Source organism: Pristiophorus japonicus, chromosome 21 (assembly GCF_044704955.1).
Source record: "Pristiophorus japonicus isolate sPriJap1 chromosome 21, sPriJap1.hap1, whole genome shotgun sequence".
NCBI lineage: Eukaryota > Metazoa > Chordata > Chondrichthyes > Pristiophoridae > Pristiophorus > Pristiophorus japonicus.
In genome coordinates this window covers 85,154,017-85,173,022 of record NC_091997.1, presented here as the reverse complement: position 1 = coordinate 85,173,022, position 19,006 = coordinate 85,154,017, and the positions used below count along the sequence as shown (strand labels likewise).

At 42.2% G+C, this 19,006-nt stretch overlaps 1 protein-coding gene across 3 annotated transcripts in view; it reads left to right on the top strand.

Moving 5' to 3' along the window:
- Positions 1-4,893: 4,893 nt before the first annotated feature.
- Positions 4,894-19,006, top strand: part of LOC139234157 (fibrillin-1-like) — a 602,997-nt gene continuing 588,884 nt past the window's right edge. For 2 of the 3 annotated variants that reach the window (XM_070865155.1, XM_070865154.1), the window contains exons 1-4: positions 4,896-5,509; positions 8,839-8,921; positions 9,140-9,238; positions 18,149-18,244. In XM_070865155.1, the coding sequence (XP_070721256.1) occupies positions 5,322-5,509; positions 8,839-8,921; positions 9,140-9,238; positions 18,149-18,244 (466 nt within the window). In that variant the 5' untranslated portion in view covers positions 4,896-5,321. Of the gene's footprint in view, positions 5,510-8,838; positions 8,922-9,139; positions 9,239-18,148; positions 18,245-19,006 lie in introns of all 3 variants that reach the window. The other variant, XM_070865156.1, reaches the window with a different exon arrangement.

Sequence of the window (19,006 nt, the reverse complement as noted above, 5' to 3'; positions counted from 1 at the left end):
GAGGAGAAACTTCTTCACCCAGAGAGTGGTGAACCTGTGGAATTCTCTACCACAGAAAGTAGTTGAGGCCAATTCACTAAATATATTCAAAAGGGAGTTAGATGAAGTCCTTACTACTCGGGGGATCAAGGGTTATGGCGAGAAAGCAGGAAGGGGGTACTGAAGTTTCATGTTCAGCCATGAACTCATTGAATGGCGGTGCAGGCTAGAAGGGCTGAATGGCCTGCTCCTGCACCTATTTTCTATGTTTCTATGTAACACTGTAATCCATAGCCATGATGGCAGCAGTCTGAGCTTGCATGGCATCAAGCTGAGTTTCCATGACAGCAGTCTGAGTTTCCAATGCAGCACTCAGACATTGCATGGCTGCTGTTTGTGCTGCAATGGAAGCTGCAACATCGGCCATCAGATGGTGCATCATGATTGGGTCCACAAATGTGCTAATAGAGTTGGCCACCACTTCCATGCTGGAAAGGATGGGTTCCAAGCTTTGAGCAAAGCCCTGTGCCAAGTTGGTACAGACTCCTCCATGCTCCTTGACATTGACCATAGACTTGCTGGCAGGTCTGCCAATGCACCAAGCATTTCATTGTGCATACCCATCAGCCTTCTTCTGTAGCCTGCCTCATTGAAGTCCTCATCTGATTCGTCTGCAGCAGAACTCGTGTGCAACCTCACCCTCTGGCGAGCAGGAACCTGCACTATCCTTGTCCCTGCTCCGGCTGCAGGCCACTCGTGCCCGGTGTCTCACCCCGGACAGATTCCGGCTTTATGCTCTGAGTGTGGTGCAATCTGTTTAGGTGATGTGTGTGGCATGGTTGAATAGCTCTCTCCCATCGTGTGCCATTCTTCACTGTTTCCCAGTCAGATTCACTTCCTGAATGACTTCCAGCACCTGCTCCAGCCACAATGCACCTCCCTTTAAGAGGTGCAGGCTAGCTTTAAGCAGTGCAGGCTCGCTTTAACTGCTGCAAGTAAGGATTTTGGGCTGATGTGTGTAGCCAGTCAATGTTAGCACTGGCTGCATGCTGAAATCATTGAAGTAAGCAGGCAGCACGAAGTTGTCGTGCTGCCTGCATTACAGTGAACGGGCGCGGGTTAATCACACATTGCGTGCCTGTTTTCGGGGGGCGAGGGTTGGTTATCAAATTTATCCCCCTTAGTTTTTAATCCCACAATGTTTTTTATTTTACAGCACTCTATAGGGCTGCGCTGGGTTGTTTTGTACAGGAGTTGCACTGCTCTAAAAGGGATGTTGAAGATTTTATGTTTGTGGCGCCTCCAAAGTTAGATCTAAGAGCTGATTTTCCCAATTCACCTGACCAGTAGGGTACCTCACACACTGGCTGTGTGAATTGGGAAATCAAAGATCGTTGTGCATAATTTTTCCAAAATTAATTTTAATCAATGGAAAAGTGTGAGCGGCGCAAGTGTTATTTCACAATATGCAGGCTGCCAGTAGTGGGAACTCTGGAAATAACCCCCATAAAGCTTAAAGCTCTGTTTCAGTAATGTGCTGATACTAACAGATCTTGCTGTTCTGATGGAAGGGTTCACATCAAAACATCATAACCTGTCTTTTCTCTTTACAGATGGGTGTTTCCAGCATTTTCTGTTTTCAATGTTCTGATTTTAGGATTTCTCCACTAATTGCCTCCAAACCTCCAATGCTCATAAACCAGTCAATCTATAATATATTTATCTATCTAATGTATTAAAACAAATCTTGGATCGGTAAACAGATCCTGTTAAGTTTTTTTGATTTGAATTCCTCATTTATAATCAAAACTGCCGAAGTGAACATTCATGCTGTAATTTCAGTCTTTAAAATGGGGACTGAATTATGTCTACGTGCCCTGGTCCGATTCCTCATCCTCTAACCCTCTGTCATTTAAAGACTGCTCTTCCTCTTGATTTCTGCATTGCATAGAATCTACAGCACAGAAACTGGCCATTTGGTCCAACAGATCTCGTGCTCACACGAACCTCCTCTCATCTTACTTCATCTCAACCTATCAGCATATCCTTCTATTCCTTTCTAACTCATGTTCTTATCTAGCTTCCCCTTAAATGCATCTCTGCTATTCGCCTCAACTATTCCTTGTGGTAGCAAGTTCCACATTCTTACCATTCTTTGGGTCAAGAAGTTTCTCCTGAATTCCCTATTGGATTTCGTGGTGACTATTTTATTTTTATGGCCCCCAAGTTTTGGTCTTCCCCCATTTGCAATGCGATGGACGATTGACTAGTAATGTATTGTGCCAAATTTTGCAATAGCAGGGCATCCAACAGTGTCTGCCGTTAGCTAAACATGTCCTTGCACATTTAGGCTATCCAATTTTTTACGTGGCATTCTGTTGAAAGTGCGAGCTGATAATATCGCAGCATGGGAAACCGGGCATCTGAGATCTGAGTGAACAGGACAAGCAACTGTGTATTTCCTTAACCGATCAGATTGAAGAATTGTGAAATTAACAGCACAAGAACTGAGAATGAAGTGTAAATTAAAGTGGATGAATTCAATGTCAAATAAGGTACAGAAAGAGAAATAAAGAGAGGGAAGGAAACTTTCTGTGGTGAGTTTATTTTGCCACACAAATATAGCAACTTCACACCATTCAATGCATTTCAATGGTGAGCCAGATAGCGAGATGCCATTTTCGTGAAGTTAACATAGGAGCATTTGAAGTTAACATTTGAATTTAACCATGCATCTGCCCATCGCTTCAAATTGCTATACCATTTACACATAAATAACAGCGAAAGCCACCTTTATTTGGGCATGAAAATCTGGGCCATTAAATTTGCTATGTGATGCCACAAACTCTTTGAGCAACACCTTTAGGTGGCATCTCAATAGGATTTCTCGTTACTAAGTGAACATAGCTATCATGGCCCCCCAGTCACACAAGTAGCTCCAAAACTAATCACACTGGCCCTCTTTCTTCCCTAGCTCTGTATTGAGTATTTTTCCGATACTCACATAAAAAGTGCAATGGTTTCTGCCTCAATCATTCCCTGAAGCAAACCATTCCATGCTCTAACAAACCTCTGTGTAAAGAAATTTCTCCTTTCATCTTACTTTATTACAATTTTAAATAATAAATCTATACTAACTCCTTGATTAACCCATGCATTTCTAAACATTCATTAACGCTATCTATAATTAGAGTTTTCTCAAAACTGATGTTAGACTAACTGCTCTAGTTATCCAGTTTATTCTGCTCTCCCCTTCTTGATCAAAGGTATTATATTGGCCTTGCTCTATCAAACTTTTTTTTGGTGTTACCTGTAACCTCCATGGTTAATTTTTTTCCCCTCAATTTAATGTGTACATTTTCCTGAAATCAGGCCTCTTGGTCTGACCCACACTCTTGCCTCAACCATTTCCCTACATCATACCCAGATTCCTTCCTACTTTACCAGTTTCTCCTATCATCAATATATAAGTAACACTTAACCCTTTTTTAGCCTTGTCTTTTAACCCATATCCTATTTTAAATGTTCAATTCATTTATTTTCACATAAATATATATTGCACACAGCTCACATCCAATTCGTATTAAAAATTGACATTTTAACATTTTCCTCGGTTCCATTCCATAACTGATCCTTTCTTGAATTCTATATCATAAATACACAATTTTAATTTTTCACTGACAGTCATTTAAATTTTTCATTTATTTATCCTGCATGATATATTTCATTATTAATATCCTTTTATACCATTCCTCATTAACAGTAAGATTGTTTTTGAGATTTGAAGTGTAGTCACTGTTGTAATGTAGGAAACGTGGCAGTCAATTTGCCCACAGCAAGCTCACACAAATGGCAATGAGGACCAGATAATCTGTTTTACTGATGTTGGTTGAGGGATAAATATTGGCCAAGACACAGGCGGGGGGACACGACTCACCTGCTCTTCAAGATAGTGCCATGAGACCTGAAAGGACAGGGTCTTGGTTTAAAATCTCATCCGAAAGAGGGCACATCCAACTGTGCAGCACCCCACTGATGTGTCACCCTGGATTATGTGCTTGAGTCTCTGACCTGGGCCTTGAATACACCCACAACCTCCTGACTCAAGCGGCGCGAGTGTTACCATTGAGCCATTGAGTAAAGATTTGCATTTATATAGCGCCTTTCAGGACCACCGGATGTCCGAAAGTGCTGTACAGCCAATGAAGTACTGTTTTTAAAAGTGTAATCACTGTTGCAATGTAGTATGGATACCTCCAACATGACATTAACTATAGGTGAGTAAGAGACTGAACCCTCCCATGAACCATGGGCAATGCCAAGGGTGACTGGTTTCTTCTTAAAACCTACCTCTTTGACCAAGCTTTCGGTTATCTGCCGTAATTTCTTATGTGCCTTGATGTCAAATTTATCTATTATAGCACTGGGACGTTTTACTACGTTAAAGGCGCTATATTAATAAAAACTTTTGTTGTTTGACTGGCTGGTAAGAAATAGGACTGGCTGGTAAGAAAAAGGTCTCGGGGCCACCTGTTGACTAGCGCTGGTGTCCAGCCCTGTAAGTCTTCCTCGATTTCGACGGACTGCCTTTGATGACAGCTCTGTAGTTTGTACTACACACACACATGGTACGGTATGGTACGGTACTGCGTTCTGCGGGGCTACACTGCCCTGTGGAGTGTCCTGCGGCGGACTTTGCCTCGCCCTAGTGCCTCTGCCTACCCTCCTTCCACTTGACAGACAGCAATCGCGCATCGCCGCCAGCCGGCAGCCGCCTCCTCCTCCTCGCGCAGCGGCAGTTAGGGCTCCGGCTCGGGCTCGGGCTCGCGCTGGCCGCCGCTCTCGCGAGAGCAGGGCGCGCGAACCAAGGCGGGCAGTGGGAGGAGGCTGGCGGTTGGAGGGAAGCTGGCGGGGCGCGAGCTCCCTCAGAGCGGACTCTCGCGCAGCCCAGCTACATGCAGTCGAGCAGCGGCTTCGCGAGCGCCTGCAGTGCACACGGCAGCCCGGCAACATATATATGAAAAAAAGAGCATCATTTTTTTTGTGTTGTGTATATATAAAAAAAAAGATTAAATTTCCACATGTTTTTTTCTCTCTCACCCTTTCAACTGGATCTCAAAGTCTGGAATTAGAATTTTTTTTTACTCCCAACTTTTCCCTTAGCTTTTTGAACGGGCTTTGAAGAGATTTTTTTTTTCTCTTTTTTTTGCCTCTCGAAAGTGTTGGGGTGCAAATAGTTGAAATCCAGTTGTGTTTTTTTCCCCCCACCTCCCACCCCTCACTCCTTTGGAGCACGGAGTATTTTGGCTGAGACGGGAGGGAGTCCAGCCCCGACTTGCACTATGTGGATAGGGTGGCTGCTGAAGCTTTCCGTGGGATTTACAACTTTTTTATCTGTCGCGGTGCAGACAGGCGTAGGTGCGGCGGAGCAGGATGCCAATGCTGATAGATTTAACAATAACAACAACCACCAGAAGACCGCAAATAGGGCAAGAAGACGAGGCGGATCAAGCCAGGATGCACTGAAAGGGTAAATGTTACCGTTACTGATTTGGGGGGCTTGTTTTATATGAAAAGATATTCTCCCCCCCCCCCCCTCCACATTCCTATTTTCCATCTTCTATTCTGTTCCCCCCCCTCCCAGAAAAAAAATCAAAATCAATTCGTGAATAACCAGATGGATGGAAACTCGAGTGGCTATTTTGCTTATTATCAGTCTGCGTTTTATGCAGCAAAATGTAGGACGGACGTCAAGGCAGACTTTTTAATTAAAACCACCATGCTCTGCTTTTTTTAAAAAAAAGAGACTTGGCGAGTATGTTGCATTAATAAAAGCGGGTTTTTTTTGTTTGGAAACGAATGGAGATGCTTTGCTGGAAGTGGGTCGTTGCTAACGGGCTTCTTTCGCCAAAAGTAAAAAAAGGTTTGAACTGAACTTTAGTTCAGTTGCTGCATTTTCCACATCAGCAAATATGCTCCCCTGTTTTTTCCTTGAACCAACACACAGACTCCTGGACGTGTAGGTACTGAAGGAGCCCCCCGCCTGAACCTCTGATTCTGTGCAGAGCATTAACCCTTCAGCTGATGCATTGAAATCTTCTGATAACATTTCTCTCCATCTGGAACCTATCCGCGTTATGAATGCAGAATTCGGTGCCCCAGTGTAAACTTACGTGAAACCCTTTGTTGTTGTTGCAGAGATTATTCTGCTGAACTTTTCTCGCTTTCCCCTATTGGGACAGATCGGATCTGAACTGTAGTCACAGCCTGTTTATTAACTAGCCAAGACAACGACGATCTTTTTAGTTGGAACTTGGGATTTATTGGGCGAGAAAGTTATCAAATATTTCAGTGCTGGATACAAACCTAGCTATTTATAGCCATAATATCCACACCGGCCTAAAAGTGCCCTGTTCAGACGGGGTTTGTTTTATTTTGATAACCGTGCAATTCCCACAGATATGAGTTCACTACACAAGTAAGTGATTGATTTATTTGGAAGTAGGCGAGGTTTATTTTCTTGCAGTCATGTTGCGCATGCTGTCAGTAGATGTAAAGGCACCAGGCTGCGCTTTTACCAAATAGTTGTCTTCCGACACTGAGACACGCATTTAAGTTGAAACGAGCACAAGAAGGGAAAACGGCACAGCGTGCTCGGAGAGGACAGAGCGGGTGGGTTACGTATTCAGCTAATCGAGTTGTAACCTCAACGGGGAAAAAAAAGTAACCAAAATATCAATAAAATCGGGGCATAAAAAGAAAACCCCTTACCGAAGCGCACATTGAACAGCCCTTTATAACATTTTTCTTTTCGTACAATAGTTATTCACGTTTTAGTCCCGTATTCTCTTTACGGCTACAGTTAGTGAAACATTGGTCTTGTGTAACCTGCTTAAGATCAAATCCCTTTCAAGATTATACTTTTCCCTGAATTTTTTTTTCATTCTTGCCATTTCTTCCAGCACCACAGTATTGAAGCTGCTCTTTGACTACAACTTTTTTATTGCTTCAGATGAAGCCAACCCTACTTATAGTGCGGGATTTGTGTGTTGTGATGGATCAGCTGCTAAACCTTTTTATACAAATCTGAAACTCGTGGACTGACTACATCTAAAGAAAGCTGAAGGGCAACATACAGCCCTTCATATCCAGAGATTTTCATTCAGTTTTTTTATTTATTTTAAAGGCGATGTAGGGATATGGGGAAAGAATGGGGGAGTGGGATTAATTGGATAGCTCTTTCAAAGAACTGGCACAGGCACATTGGCCGAATGGCCCCCTTCTGTGCTCTATGCTTTCTGTGCACTGGTTCCACAATCCTATGTGTTTTATAAAAGAAAAGCTTGCATTTATATAGAGCCCCATCAGGTCTTCGTGATAACCCCATATATTTCACAACCAATTTAAGTACCTTTGGAAGTGTAGTTGCTGCTGTTATTTAGGGAGTTGTAGCAGCCAATTTTCACATAGTAAGATTCAATAAATAGCAAATGAAAAGAATGACTGGAATAATGTTGGCAAAGACACCTGGATAACATCTCCTGCTCTTCAAATACATCCACATGATCCAGCAAATGGGGCAGCACTGCACCAGCCCTTGCAGCTTAAATTATCTTCAAGTCCTGGAGTATGTCTTCAACCCCACCCTAAGAAGTGAGAATGCTACCAATTGTTGCAAACTGACAATGAAGAAGGAATTTTCTGATTGTATGCTACCAGTTGGAGAGCGATTTCCCATATGCAGTCTTGGTGCGGCTGTCCACTAATGGTGGATGTTTTAAAAAAAAAAGGCCCTTAAATGTTCAATACACTTGATTAACAAACTTTTGTTATCAAATGATTGATTGTTTTCTATAAAATATATTTGGCATTTCATGACTTGAAATGCAAATAGTACTGATACAAGTGATAAGTTGTAAATTTGCAGTTCATTCATGTTATAAACTTAAGGACCAATATTTTGAGCATGGGAATCTTTCACATTTAGTTTATGAATTTAACATAACTTGAAATGGGACTGATCATTGGCCATTGGTTTATGCCATAAAGCCTTGCCTAAAACTTTACAAACATAAAATATGGAAGTATCTATTTTGATCTTGAATATGTATTGAACCTCCTGCATACTTTAATCAAGAACCCAACTGATGAAGTTTGTGTCACTATTAATTAATCTTAATAAAAGGCCAAATTTCAAGACCTTTTATGTTCTTGCTCTGAAATTCATTTCAGTAGTAGTTTGCCAGTTTGCATTCAGCTTTTTTGGGAAACTATTTATTTAGATTATACAGATTTTTTTCTCTACAACCCAATATCACTGCTTATCATACTATTTAGGAGTCTGTTCCAAAATAGAAAAATTGTAATTGAGTTGGACCTTGTAGTTTACTTTATGATCTGAAGTTTAGGTGTGTTCTTATCCTGAAGCAGTCATGCCCTATTAGGATGCTTTATGTCAGTGCTGTTAACTATCAATGCTCCTGCATTTAATGGCACTTAAATGCATCGACCTCAACACATCCCACTATTTCATGCCATCAGAACAACCTCCTCCTGTAGCTTGCAAAGGACGTAGAGCCAGATAGAAAATGGAGACCTAAGATTTGAAATTGAGTTCTTGTAAAGTTGTATGGAATATAATAACATTCCTTTGTCAGCTATTTTTCAAGGCACTGGTCTTCTATCCATGCTTGCCAAAACTCGGATTAATGTAAAAGTGACTTTATCTCAGTAAAAAAAACGTGTAGCTCAATTTTTAGGAGATGCCTAGTAATGTCAATTCAAATATCAACTGGAAAAGATTTGTAGTATTTTTAACTCAGAATAAATGTGTTTAACTGATTCGCATTTTTTTTTAAGGCCAAATGTTTGTGGATCACGTTTCCATTCGTACTGCTGTCCAGGATGGAAAACATTACCTGGTGGAAACCAATGCATTGTCCGTAAGTGCGAGAAATGGGAAGTGGGGTGGCATAGTTGTAACATAATACCAGCAATTGAACAATTGATAAACACTGGAGTATTAATGGAGAAGAAAATATTGGATGAAATGTTAGAGCTTTTCATTTCTATCGTTATAGAATTTTGTAATTTAAAAATCTATTGAGTCAGAACTTTAAAAAAACAATTCAGATTAAGGTGCACTTTTTTCTCATTTCAGCAATTTGCAGGAACTCATGTGGCGATGGATTTTGTTCACGACCAAACATATGCACATGCCCGAACGGTCAGATAGCACCCACCTGTGGTTCAAAATCAAGTGAGTTAACATATTATGAAATTGATTTGTTTATGAAGCAATTGATTTTCTTCCAGTAGGGCATTAACTTTTTTCTCTGTTTGTAAGCTATTTTCTTCTCGATTGGTCTCTTTGGAGACACTGGTGTAGACCTTTTTCCAAAGTCTTTGCAAAACTACCTTGTAACTAAGTTAATTGATGTGTGGGAATGCCCTGGGGATGATTCTTCTGCCGATTGCCCGTTCTACCTTTATGGGGAAATGCTTGACCTTGGTTTGCAACTTCCTCCTGGTGTTGTGGCTGAGACCAGAAACTCATTCATGTGTAGTTGTGTGTGACTCAAGCATGAATTCACATGCGCCATGCTGTGAGGTTGTGCATTGATATACCAGCATGTGTGAGCATACTGCTTCCAAGTGCCTTAAATGAACCTCCTCATCCTGTTCATAGAGTACCATAAGTGTATCTGGCTGCATACCATTTGCTTTTAATTGTGTTGTTTTGCATAAATTGTGTTTTATGCTATTCGCTAGGTGTATGATTTTTATAGATACATTTTTTTTATTAATAATGCCCTTGTTAAGTGCCTTGGGACGTTTTGCCATGTTAAAAGAAGCTATATAAATACAAATTGTTGTTATACTTACCCCATGAACTGAGTTTGGGTAGTTTCAATCCAGTTCTGAGTGAGCATTGTGCCCGAGATAGAAAACTGCCTCTAATTCATCGGTAATTTCACTGCGGCCACAGGATGAAAATTAAAAAGCATAATTTAAGTGCACTAGAGGATCCTTCTTTTGAAGATGGGAACTGAGGCACATTGTAAGAAGAGTTTTTCTGTGCATTGTGTGTAACAAAATCATTATAAGCAGTTTGAGATTTCATTATACACTATTGCAAAGAAGTCTTCCCCCAGTACTGTAACAGGGTGGAGAAAACTTTAGTCTGAATGTAACTGCAGTATCTAACTTGAGAGTGCTTTTTGCTGGAACTTGGTGCCCAAGGTTTAAAGTACTTAATTGCTCACCACTGATGATCAGCGAGAATATCAACAATACTAACGACCATCAGCAGAATTACAAATGACAGTAACTACCAGATCTGCCAGTGCAGCTGAAATAAACTCACAATATTAAAGTATTCCATTCATTTTTGAATCATCCCTCTATTGCACAATTAGTGTCATTTTTCTTACTGCAACACAAGTCTAGCTGCTTTAGAAACAGAATTCTATTGGAGAAAGTATTGGGTTTAAAAAAAATACAAGGACGTATTGAGTTGAGGTTAGAGGTAGTGTTTTATTTTCTTTTGTCCATGTTAATTTGGGAAGTACACAAGGGCCCTGAATTCACCATTGGCGGTGTAGCTAAGGAATACGCTGCCGACATTCGAGCAAAATCCGCCCTTTCAAAAAGTTGCATTCAAACACTGCAGAGTAGTGCGCAGCGTCGTGCCCCACAGATGCGAACCTGGGATCACATGGGGTGGTGCTGCTTTCACTTCCTGACTTTTCCAATCAGGAAACAGAGGAGATTGCTGATTTGCCCACAACTCATTTTAAATATTTTAGCAGCCAGAAATGCTATTTTATCAATGGACACATTTTAGTAAAACCAATAGAAGATGAGGTTAGGACCATGAAGCTCATTAATATTTTACATAAAAAAGTGTCCAGAAGAGTTCTGTGATGGTAAAATTTAGTAGGCACTGCCCAGAATACAATTAGTTATTTTGTTGGTTTACTCACCTGTGCAGCACCTTGGGACGTTTTCCTACATTAAAGGCAAGTAGTTTTTAAAAAAAAATAGTTGGAGGTAGCTATAAAATTCAATAAAACTAGCCTCAAGGAGTTGAAAATTACATTGAGGTTAGCTGTCTTATTAGCAATGTTGGTAAGACTAATGATAGGGATGGGTATAATTATATGAAGATTTTGGATTGGAGGATAATTATGATCCTGTGACAATCAATCCAATATAAATCGCTTTATTTACATTTTTTTTTTGGTTTCTATCCTGCAAAGAATATTTCATAGTCATATTTATGTATATTACAGAAATATATTTTATAATATGATTACAATGGGAAAGTTAACTTTTTAAAATATGCTGTGAACAATGTAATCATTTTATGTACAGTTTTAGTGCAGTTAGGAAAAACTATTCTTGCAATGATTAGGGAATTTTAGACACTTTGCTAAACAGGAAATGGTGCGATATGCAAGTTTCATTTTTCTGTATTTCCTATGTTGGGAACATTCATGTTTACATAAACAGTACTTCTTTTGAACCCATGATATGACTTTTTTGCTGCAGCGTAACACAGAAAAAATGCACTGATGTAGGAAAATGTGTGTTTTTGGCAGGAGAATGTCAGTTGGAATTTAGCAAAGCAGTTTAGATCTGCATTTACGCCAAGTGAGTCTCCACTGTCTGCTGTTTGTTTGTGTTTCATAGTCTTGGGATGGATATACTCTAATATATTCAATCCATAACTAGCCAGAAACTTTTTCAGTTAAATCATAGAGATTATTTATTTCCCCTTCATTTTGGGATGTAGAATTAGTTTGTTACAAAATAACATTTGTAATACCTATGGAAGGATATCTCAAAGCTAGACCATTGCAAGTTGGTATCAATAATGCAGATGTTGATGGCTGGTAATAAGGAAAGTGCACCTTCCTTGTACTGCTTAGGTATACATTTCAAATCAGGGGCAAGAATTTCTATCATATTATCGATGGCTTCTTGGTGAAGTTTAACCTATGGCGTTTAGTTGTACCAAAGATTCTTTGTATTTAACTAAAAGCTATCTTAAAATGAGTTTGCAACAGTAATCTGGTATTAGGAATGTGTAATTCATTGAATTTTTAATTTGTAATTAAGTGGACATGGATGTAAGTGATTTTATGGTGCACATTTACTGTTTCTGAAGACATTATTTATGAATCTGGGGAGGGGGGTGTTATGTATGAATAAAGAGTCGGACCAAATACTGAGAGTTCAAAATAAAGTGTGACCGTAGTCTTTTATTGCAGGTCTCTAGAGTGCCTCTCCAGCCTGTGAGGCCTCCTTAAGTACGGGTGCTCCCAAGGGATTGTGGGATCCCTTGGGACTCCAGGGGATGAGCCCTCTAGTGGTTACACAAGGTATTTACAGGTTTACATATATAACAGCACTCCCCTACCCCCCCCCCCCCCTCCCCCCACCAAAGTCAATAGTATAACTATTTACAAGGTGAGTTGATCTGGGGCCTTTCTTTTCCTGGTTGATCGTCTCGGTGCAAATGCTGGTTTTGATGAGTCGTTTGTTGGGCCCTTGCTAGGCTGTCTGGTCTGGTGAGTCCTGCTGGGCTGCTGCGGGTGATGGGTTCTGCTTCATGGTCAACCGCTGTGTCGGTTGCCACTGGTGTGTGTGTGTTGGGGGGGGTCAAAGAAGGTAGGGTCTAATGTCGGTTGGTCTGGATAGTCCGTGAATCTGAGTTTGGATTGGTCCAAGTCTTTCCTGTAGATGGGTCCATTTGAAAGTTTGACCCGAAACACCCTACTCCCCTCTTTGGCCATAACAGTGCCGAGAAGCCACTTGGGACCTTGTCCATAGTGCAACACAAATACAGGATAATTAATTTCAATTTTGCATGACGCATTTGCGCTATCATGATATGTACTTTGTTGAAGCTGCCTGCTCTCTACCTGTTCGTGTAGATCAGGGTGGACTAACGAGAGCCTTGTCTTAAGTGCCCTTTTCATGAGCAGTTCAGCGGGTGGAATCCCAGTGAGCAAGTGGGGTCTCGTGTGGTAACTAAGCAGGACTCTGGATAGGCGAGTCTGCAGTGAGCCTTCAGTTACCCTCTTCAAGCTCTGTTTGATAGTTTGCACTGCTCTCTCTGCCTGACCATTGGATGCTGATTTGAACGGGACAGATGCAACATGTTCATGTGGGTCATGAACGCTTTGAACTCGGCATTGGTGAAACACGGCCCGTTATCGCTCACAAGGACATCAGGCAGCCTGTGCGTGGCAAACATGGCCCGCAGACTTTCAGTGGTGGCAGCGGACGTGCTTGTCGACATTATCTCTCATTCAATCCATTTGGAGTACGCATCTACAACCACTAGTAACATTTTACCCAAGAACGGGCCTGCATAGTCGACATGGACCCTGGACCACGGTTTGGAGGGCCAAGACCATAAACTTAGTGGCGCCTCCCTGGGTGCATTGCTTAACTGTGAGCATATGTTACATTTGTGCACGTAAGACTCTTAAGTCCGCATCGATACCGGGCCACCACACGTGGGATCTGGCTATCGCTTTCATCATTACAATGTCTGGGATGAGTACTGTGGAGATCACTGATGAAAGTGTCCCTGCCCTTTTTCGGTACCTCTACCTGATTACCCCACAGGAGGCAGTCTGCCTGTATAGACATTTCATCTTTGTGCCGCTGGTACGGCTTTATCTTTTCCTGCATTTCTAATGGGACAGTGGACCAGCCCCCTTGAAGCGCACAATTTTTTGCTAAGGACAATAAGGGGTCCTGGCTCGACAAGCTTCCAATCTGTTGCGCGGTAATGGGTAATTGCTCCCACTCGAATGCTTCCATTACCATGACTAAATCTGCGGGCTGTGCCATTTCCACTCCCATGGTGGGCAATGGCAGCCTACTGAGAGCATCGGCACAGTTTTCTGTGCCTGGCCTGTGCCGGATGGCTTAGTTGTATGCGGGCAATGTGAGCGCCCATCTCTGGATGCGGGCCGATGCATTTGTATTTATCCCCTTACTTTCAGAAAAGAGGGATATCAGTGGCTTATGGTCAGTTTCCAATTCAAATTTGAGCCCAAACAGATATTGATGCATTTTCTTTACCCCATAAACACACGCTAACGCTTCTTTTTCAATCATGCTGTAGGCCCTCTCAGCCTTAGACAGACTTCTGGATGCTAAAGCAACCGGTTGCAATTTCCCAGATTCATTAGCTTGTTGCAATACACACCCAACATCGTATGATGACGCATCACATGCTAGTACCAAACGCTTACATGGATCATACAACACAAGCAATTTGTTTGAGCATAACAGTTTTCTAGCTTTTATAAAGGCATTTTCTTGGCTTTTACCCCATATCCATTCGTCTCCTTTACGCAGTAAGGCGTGCAGTGGTTCTAACAGTGTGCTGAGACCCGGTAAGAAGTTACCAAAGTAGTCCGTGAGTCCTAGAAACGACTGCAGCTCCGTCAAGTTCTGTGGCCTCGGTGTGTTCTCGATTGCCTCCGTCTTCGAATCGGTGGGCCTGATGCCATCCGCCGCGATTCTTCTCCCCAGGAACTCCACTTCAGGCGCCAGGAAAATGCACTTCGAGCGTTTTAACCTGAGCCCCACGCGGTTGAGCCGACTAAGAACCTCCTCCAGGTTCTGCAGATGGTTGACTGTGTCCCGACCTGTAACCAAGATGTCATCCTGGAAGATCACGGTGCGCGGGACTGACGTCAGTAAGTTTTCCATGTTTCTCTGGAATATCGCCGCGGATGATCGGATCCCAAACAGGCATCTGTTGTAAATGAAGAGACCTTTGTGTGTGTTGATGCAGGTGAGGCCCATCGATGATTGCTCCAGCTCCTGCGTCATATAGGCCGAGGTCAAGTCCAGCTTCGTGAACGTCTTTCCTCCCGTCAGCGTCACAAAAAGGTCGTCTGCCTTTGGTAGTGGATATTGATCCTGCCGGGAGAAATGATTGATAATTACCACCACAGATTCTGACGGTGCTGTCTCCCTTGAGGACTGGAACAATTGGACTGGCCCACTCGTTCAATTCGATCGGCGAAATGATGCCCTCTCATTGCAGCCGGTCCAGCTCGATCTCCACCCTCTCATCCTGTACGGTACTGCTCTCGCCTTGTGATGGATGGGTTGCACCCCCGGAATTGGGTGGATCTGTACTTTTGCTCCTTGGAACTTCCTGATGCCTGGTTCGAACAGCGAAGGGAACTTATTTAAGACTGGGCACACAAAGTGTTGTCAATGGACGAGAGCGCTCAGACGCGTCCCAGTTTCAGCGTATCTTTCCCAGTCAGCTTCTGCCGAGCAGCGTGGGACCATCGCCCAGTACTACCCAGAGTGGTAGCTTGTGCACTGCTCCATCGTAGGGGACCTTTACAGTAGCACTGCCGATTACAGGAATCAGTAAATTTGTATAAGTTCTCAGTTTAGTGCAAATGGGAGTCAGGACTGGCCTTGAGGCCTTGCTGCACCACAATTTATCGAAAGTCTTTTTGCTCATAATGGACTGGCTCGTGCCTGTGTCCAGCTCCATTGACACCGGGAGTCCATTTAATTCAACCGTCAGCATTAACGGGGGACACTTTGTGGTAAATGTGTGCACCTCATACACCTCTGCCTCCTCGGTCTGAGGCTCTGGTTCGTCATGATCCGTCGTGGATCTGTCCTCCTCTGCAACATGGTGGTTTGCAGGGTTTGCAGCTCACCTGCACATACGTTGGATGTGTCCCATTGTTCCACAGCCCTTGCAAAAACGCATCCTTTGAAGCGTCATGAATGGAAACGCTGATCACCCCCGCAGCACCAACAAGGTGTTAATGGCCTTGCATTCATCACCCTTGATGATGGACTCTGAGACATCTGCGGACGTGCAGCTGCAGGCATGTGAGGCCTGCCTTGTACGTTGCGATTCGAAAACAACATCACTTTGTTCACAGTACTTGTAGCAGCACTCATGTGCTGAGAGATTTGTTTGGTATTGTCACTGGTGGCAATAAACACTTGGGCTATCGCTATGGCTTTACTCAAGCTTGGGGTCCCTACAGTCAAAAGTTTGTGAAGTATCATTTCATGGCCAATGCCAAGTACAAAGAAGTCCCTGGGCATGTTCTCCAAATGTCCTTCAAATTCACAATATCCTGCAAGGCTATACAGCTCAGCGACATAGCTTGCCACTTCCTGGCCTTCAGACCTTTTGTACGTGTAGAACCTGTACCTTGCCATCAGAACGCTTTCCTTTGGGTTCAGATGCTCCCGGACCAGTGTGCACAAATCATCATAGGATTTTTCTGTGGGTTTCGCTGGAGCAAGCAAATTTTTCATGAGGCCGTACATTGGTGCCCCACAAACGGTGAGGAGAATCGTCCTTCGTTTGGCAGCGTTCGCTTCTCTTTCCAGCTCGTTGGCCACGAAGTATTGGTCGAGTCACTCCACGAAGGTTTCCCAATCATCTCCCTCTGAAAATTTCTCCAGGATGCCCACTGTTCTCTGCATCGTTGGGTTCGTCATCTGTATCTCGTCGCCAGTTATGTATGAATAAAGAGTCAGACCAGATATTGTGAGCTCAAAGTAAAGTGTGACCGTAGTCTTTTATTGCAGGTCTCCAGAGTGCCTCTCCAGCCTGAGGCCTCCTTAAGTACGGGTGCTCCCAAGGGATTGTGCGATCCCTTGGGACTCCAGGGCATGAGCCCTCTGGTGGTTACACAAGGTATTTACAGGTTTACATATATAACGGGGAAAAGAAGCTTATTGCAGATTCTCGTTACTATACTCAAATTATGAATGTGTGCGTTTTTCATTTTTTCACGCCATTCATTTTCTTTTTTGTCTCACCAGACTTTCCTTCACATTTATCTCTTCTCCCTTAGCTGCATAATTTGCACTGCAGCTGAGAGGACAAGCAGGTAGCCAAGGGCATTTTCACAACCTTTGCCAAAGCCACTGTGTGACTAGTTGGTAGGGAATACTGAAGTGTGATCCAAGATGGAAAGTTTGCCAGTTTTCTCCTTTCAATTAAGCACTTGACCTCTATCACTGGCTACTTGCCTTCTGGAGAAGTGCGAAAGCTGATGCCAACTGAGACTGTCTTTTATTGTAGCGTTAACTATACTGTGTGCACATATTTGTAGTCAGTTAAGTCCTGTGTCACAGTAATACATTATTTCTTGATTATTTTGTGAATGTAACCCCTCAATACTGATTGATATTATTTTCCCCAAATTAGCAATAGTGTGAATACACACACCTTGGGAAAATATTCTTTAGCAGCCCACAACTTCTATTGCTATTCAACTAGAGATTATTTGGCTTGCATTTTATATTTTGTATATAAACTTCATTGTGATTGATTACCCTGATTTAAGAATAAAGGTAGATGTGATGACTACTGCAGTCTTAATCAATTTTTTAAAATCTAATGTTGACTGACTCACTGAACCCTAACGCTGCAACTGTTCTATATCCCTTTAAACAAGTCAGTAAAGGAACATCCATGTTTATTTTTAGAGCCAGTCTGAGAATCTGGCTTTTTAAATTAGCAAGTTTATAAACATGTTAATCAATAGAGTTCATCATACTTCTTTTAAACTAATTGGTTCAGGTGTATCCCCCTTTGGTCACAGTGAATCTGCACAGAGTGGTTACATACCTATATTACTCAGTTTTTCGAGGCGAATCTTAGTTTTTCAAATTTTTAATCTGTAATTGTTATTTCTAGAATCATAAAATCATAGAAATTTACAGCACGGAAGGAGGCCATTTTGGCCCACCGTGTCCGCACTGGCCGACATGGCTATCCAGTCCAATCCCACTTTCCAACTATAGCTAACGGCACTTTTAAGCGCACATCCAATTATTTTTTAAATGTGGTGAGGCTTTCTGACTCGACCACCCTTTCAGGCAGTGAGTTCCAGGCCCCCACCACCCTCTGGGTAAAGAAATTACCTCCCCCCAATTACTTTAAATCTCTGCCCCCTGGTTGTTGACCCCTCTGCCAAGGGAAACTGGTCCTTCCTATCCATTCTATCCAGGCCTGTCATAATTTTATACACCTCAATCAGGTCTCCCCTCAGCCTCCTTGTGAATTTAAAAAAAAACTTACATTCAAAGGTTTGATTTATAGAAAATTTGATATTAACTTGCATCTGTTTGTTTGCAGTCCAACAGTGCAACATTAGATGCATGAATGGTGGCTCCTGTGCTGAGGATCATTGTATGTGTCAGAAGGGATATATTGGGACTCACTGTGGGCAACGTAAGTATTGTTATAGATTATTTTACATATCTTTAAAATCAGATTTTTAAAGTAATTTGTTTGCTAATATGTTCTTACCCATGTGGGCTGTGATCTTATTTTAAATTGCACATACAAAGTTTTATGCATTAACAATGCTTTAAGCAGATAATAGGGACACACTCTGCAGACCAATTCTGACCACCTTCCCCACCCCAAATTATTTTTTGGAAAGAGCTCCAGAAACACATTTAAAATAAAAATTAACTATACTAAGCTTATTTATTTAATATGCTTCAATGTATACATAATCAACTACTGTTCATATACTCATTATACTTATTTAATAGTTTAATTAAATGACAAAGGTGTTTTGACTTTGTTTAAAAAAAAGTATCGTAACACCTCTTTAATTTTAAGTTATTTTCTTTGTTCCCATCTAATAAAACATGCTCGTAGGTCTCTGCCATTACCTTTTTCTGCAAGGGGCAGGCGGGAGATGGATGGAGTGACCTGGGTGCTGACTTTTCTTACCCCTGACCTTTGCTGAGTACTTCCCACAATGATCTGAGGTGGAAAAATGCTGTCTTACCATCAGTGTCAGCTGTTGGCTCTCGCCACTTGAGTCAGAAGGTTGTGGGTTCAAGTCCCATTCCAGGAACTTAAGCTCATAAATTTAGGCTGACACTCCAGTGCAGTACTGAGGAAGTGTTGCACGGTCAGAGGAGCCGTCTTAAGGATGAAACTTGTTTCGGAGGCCTCGACTGTAAAAGATACATTCTC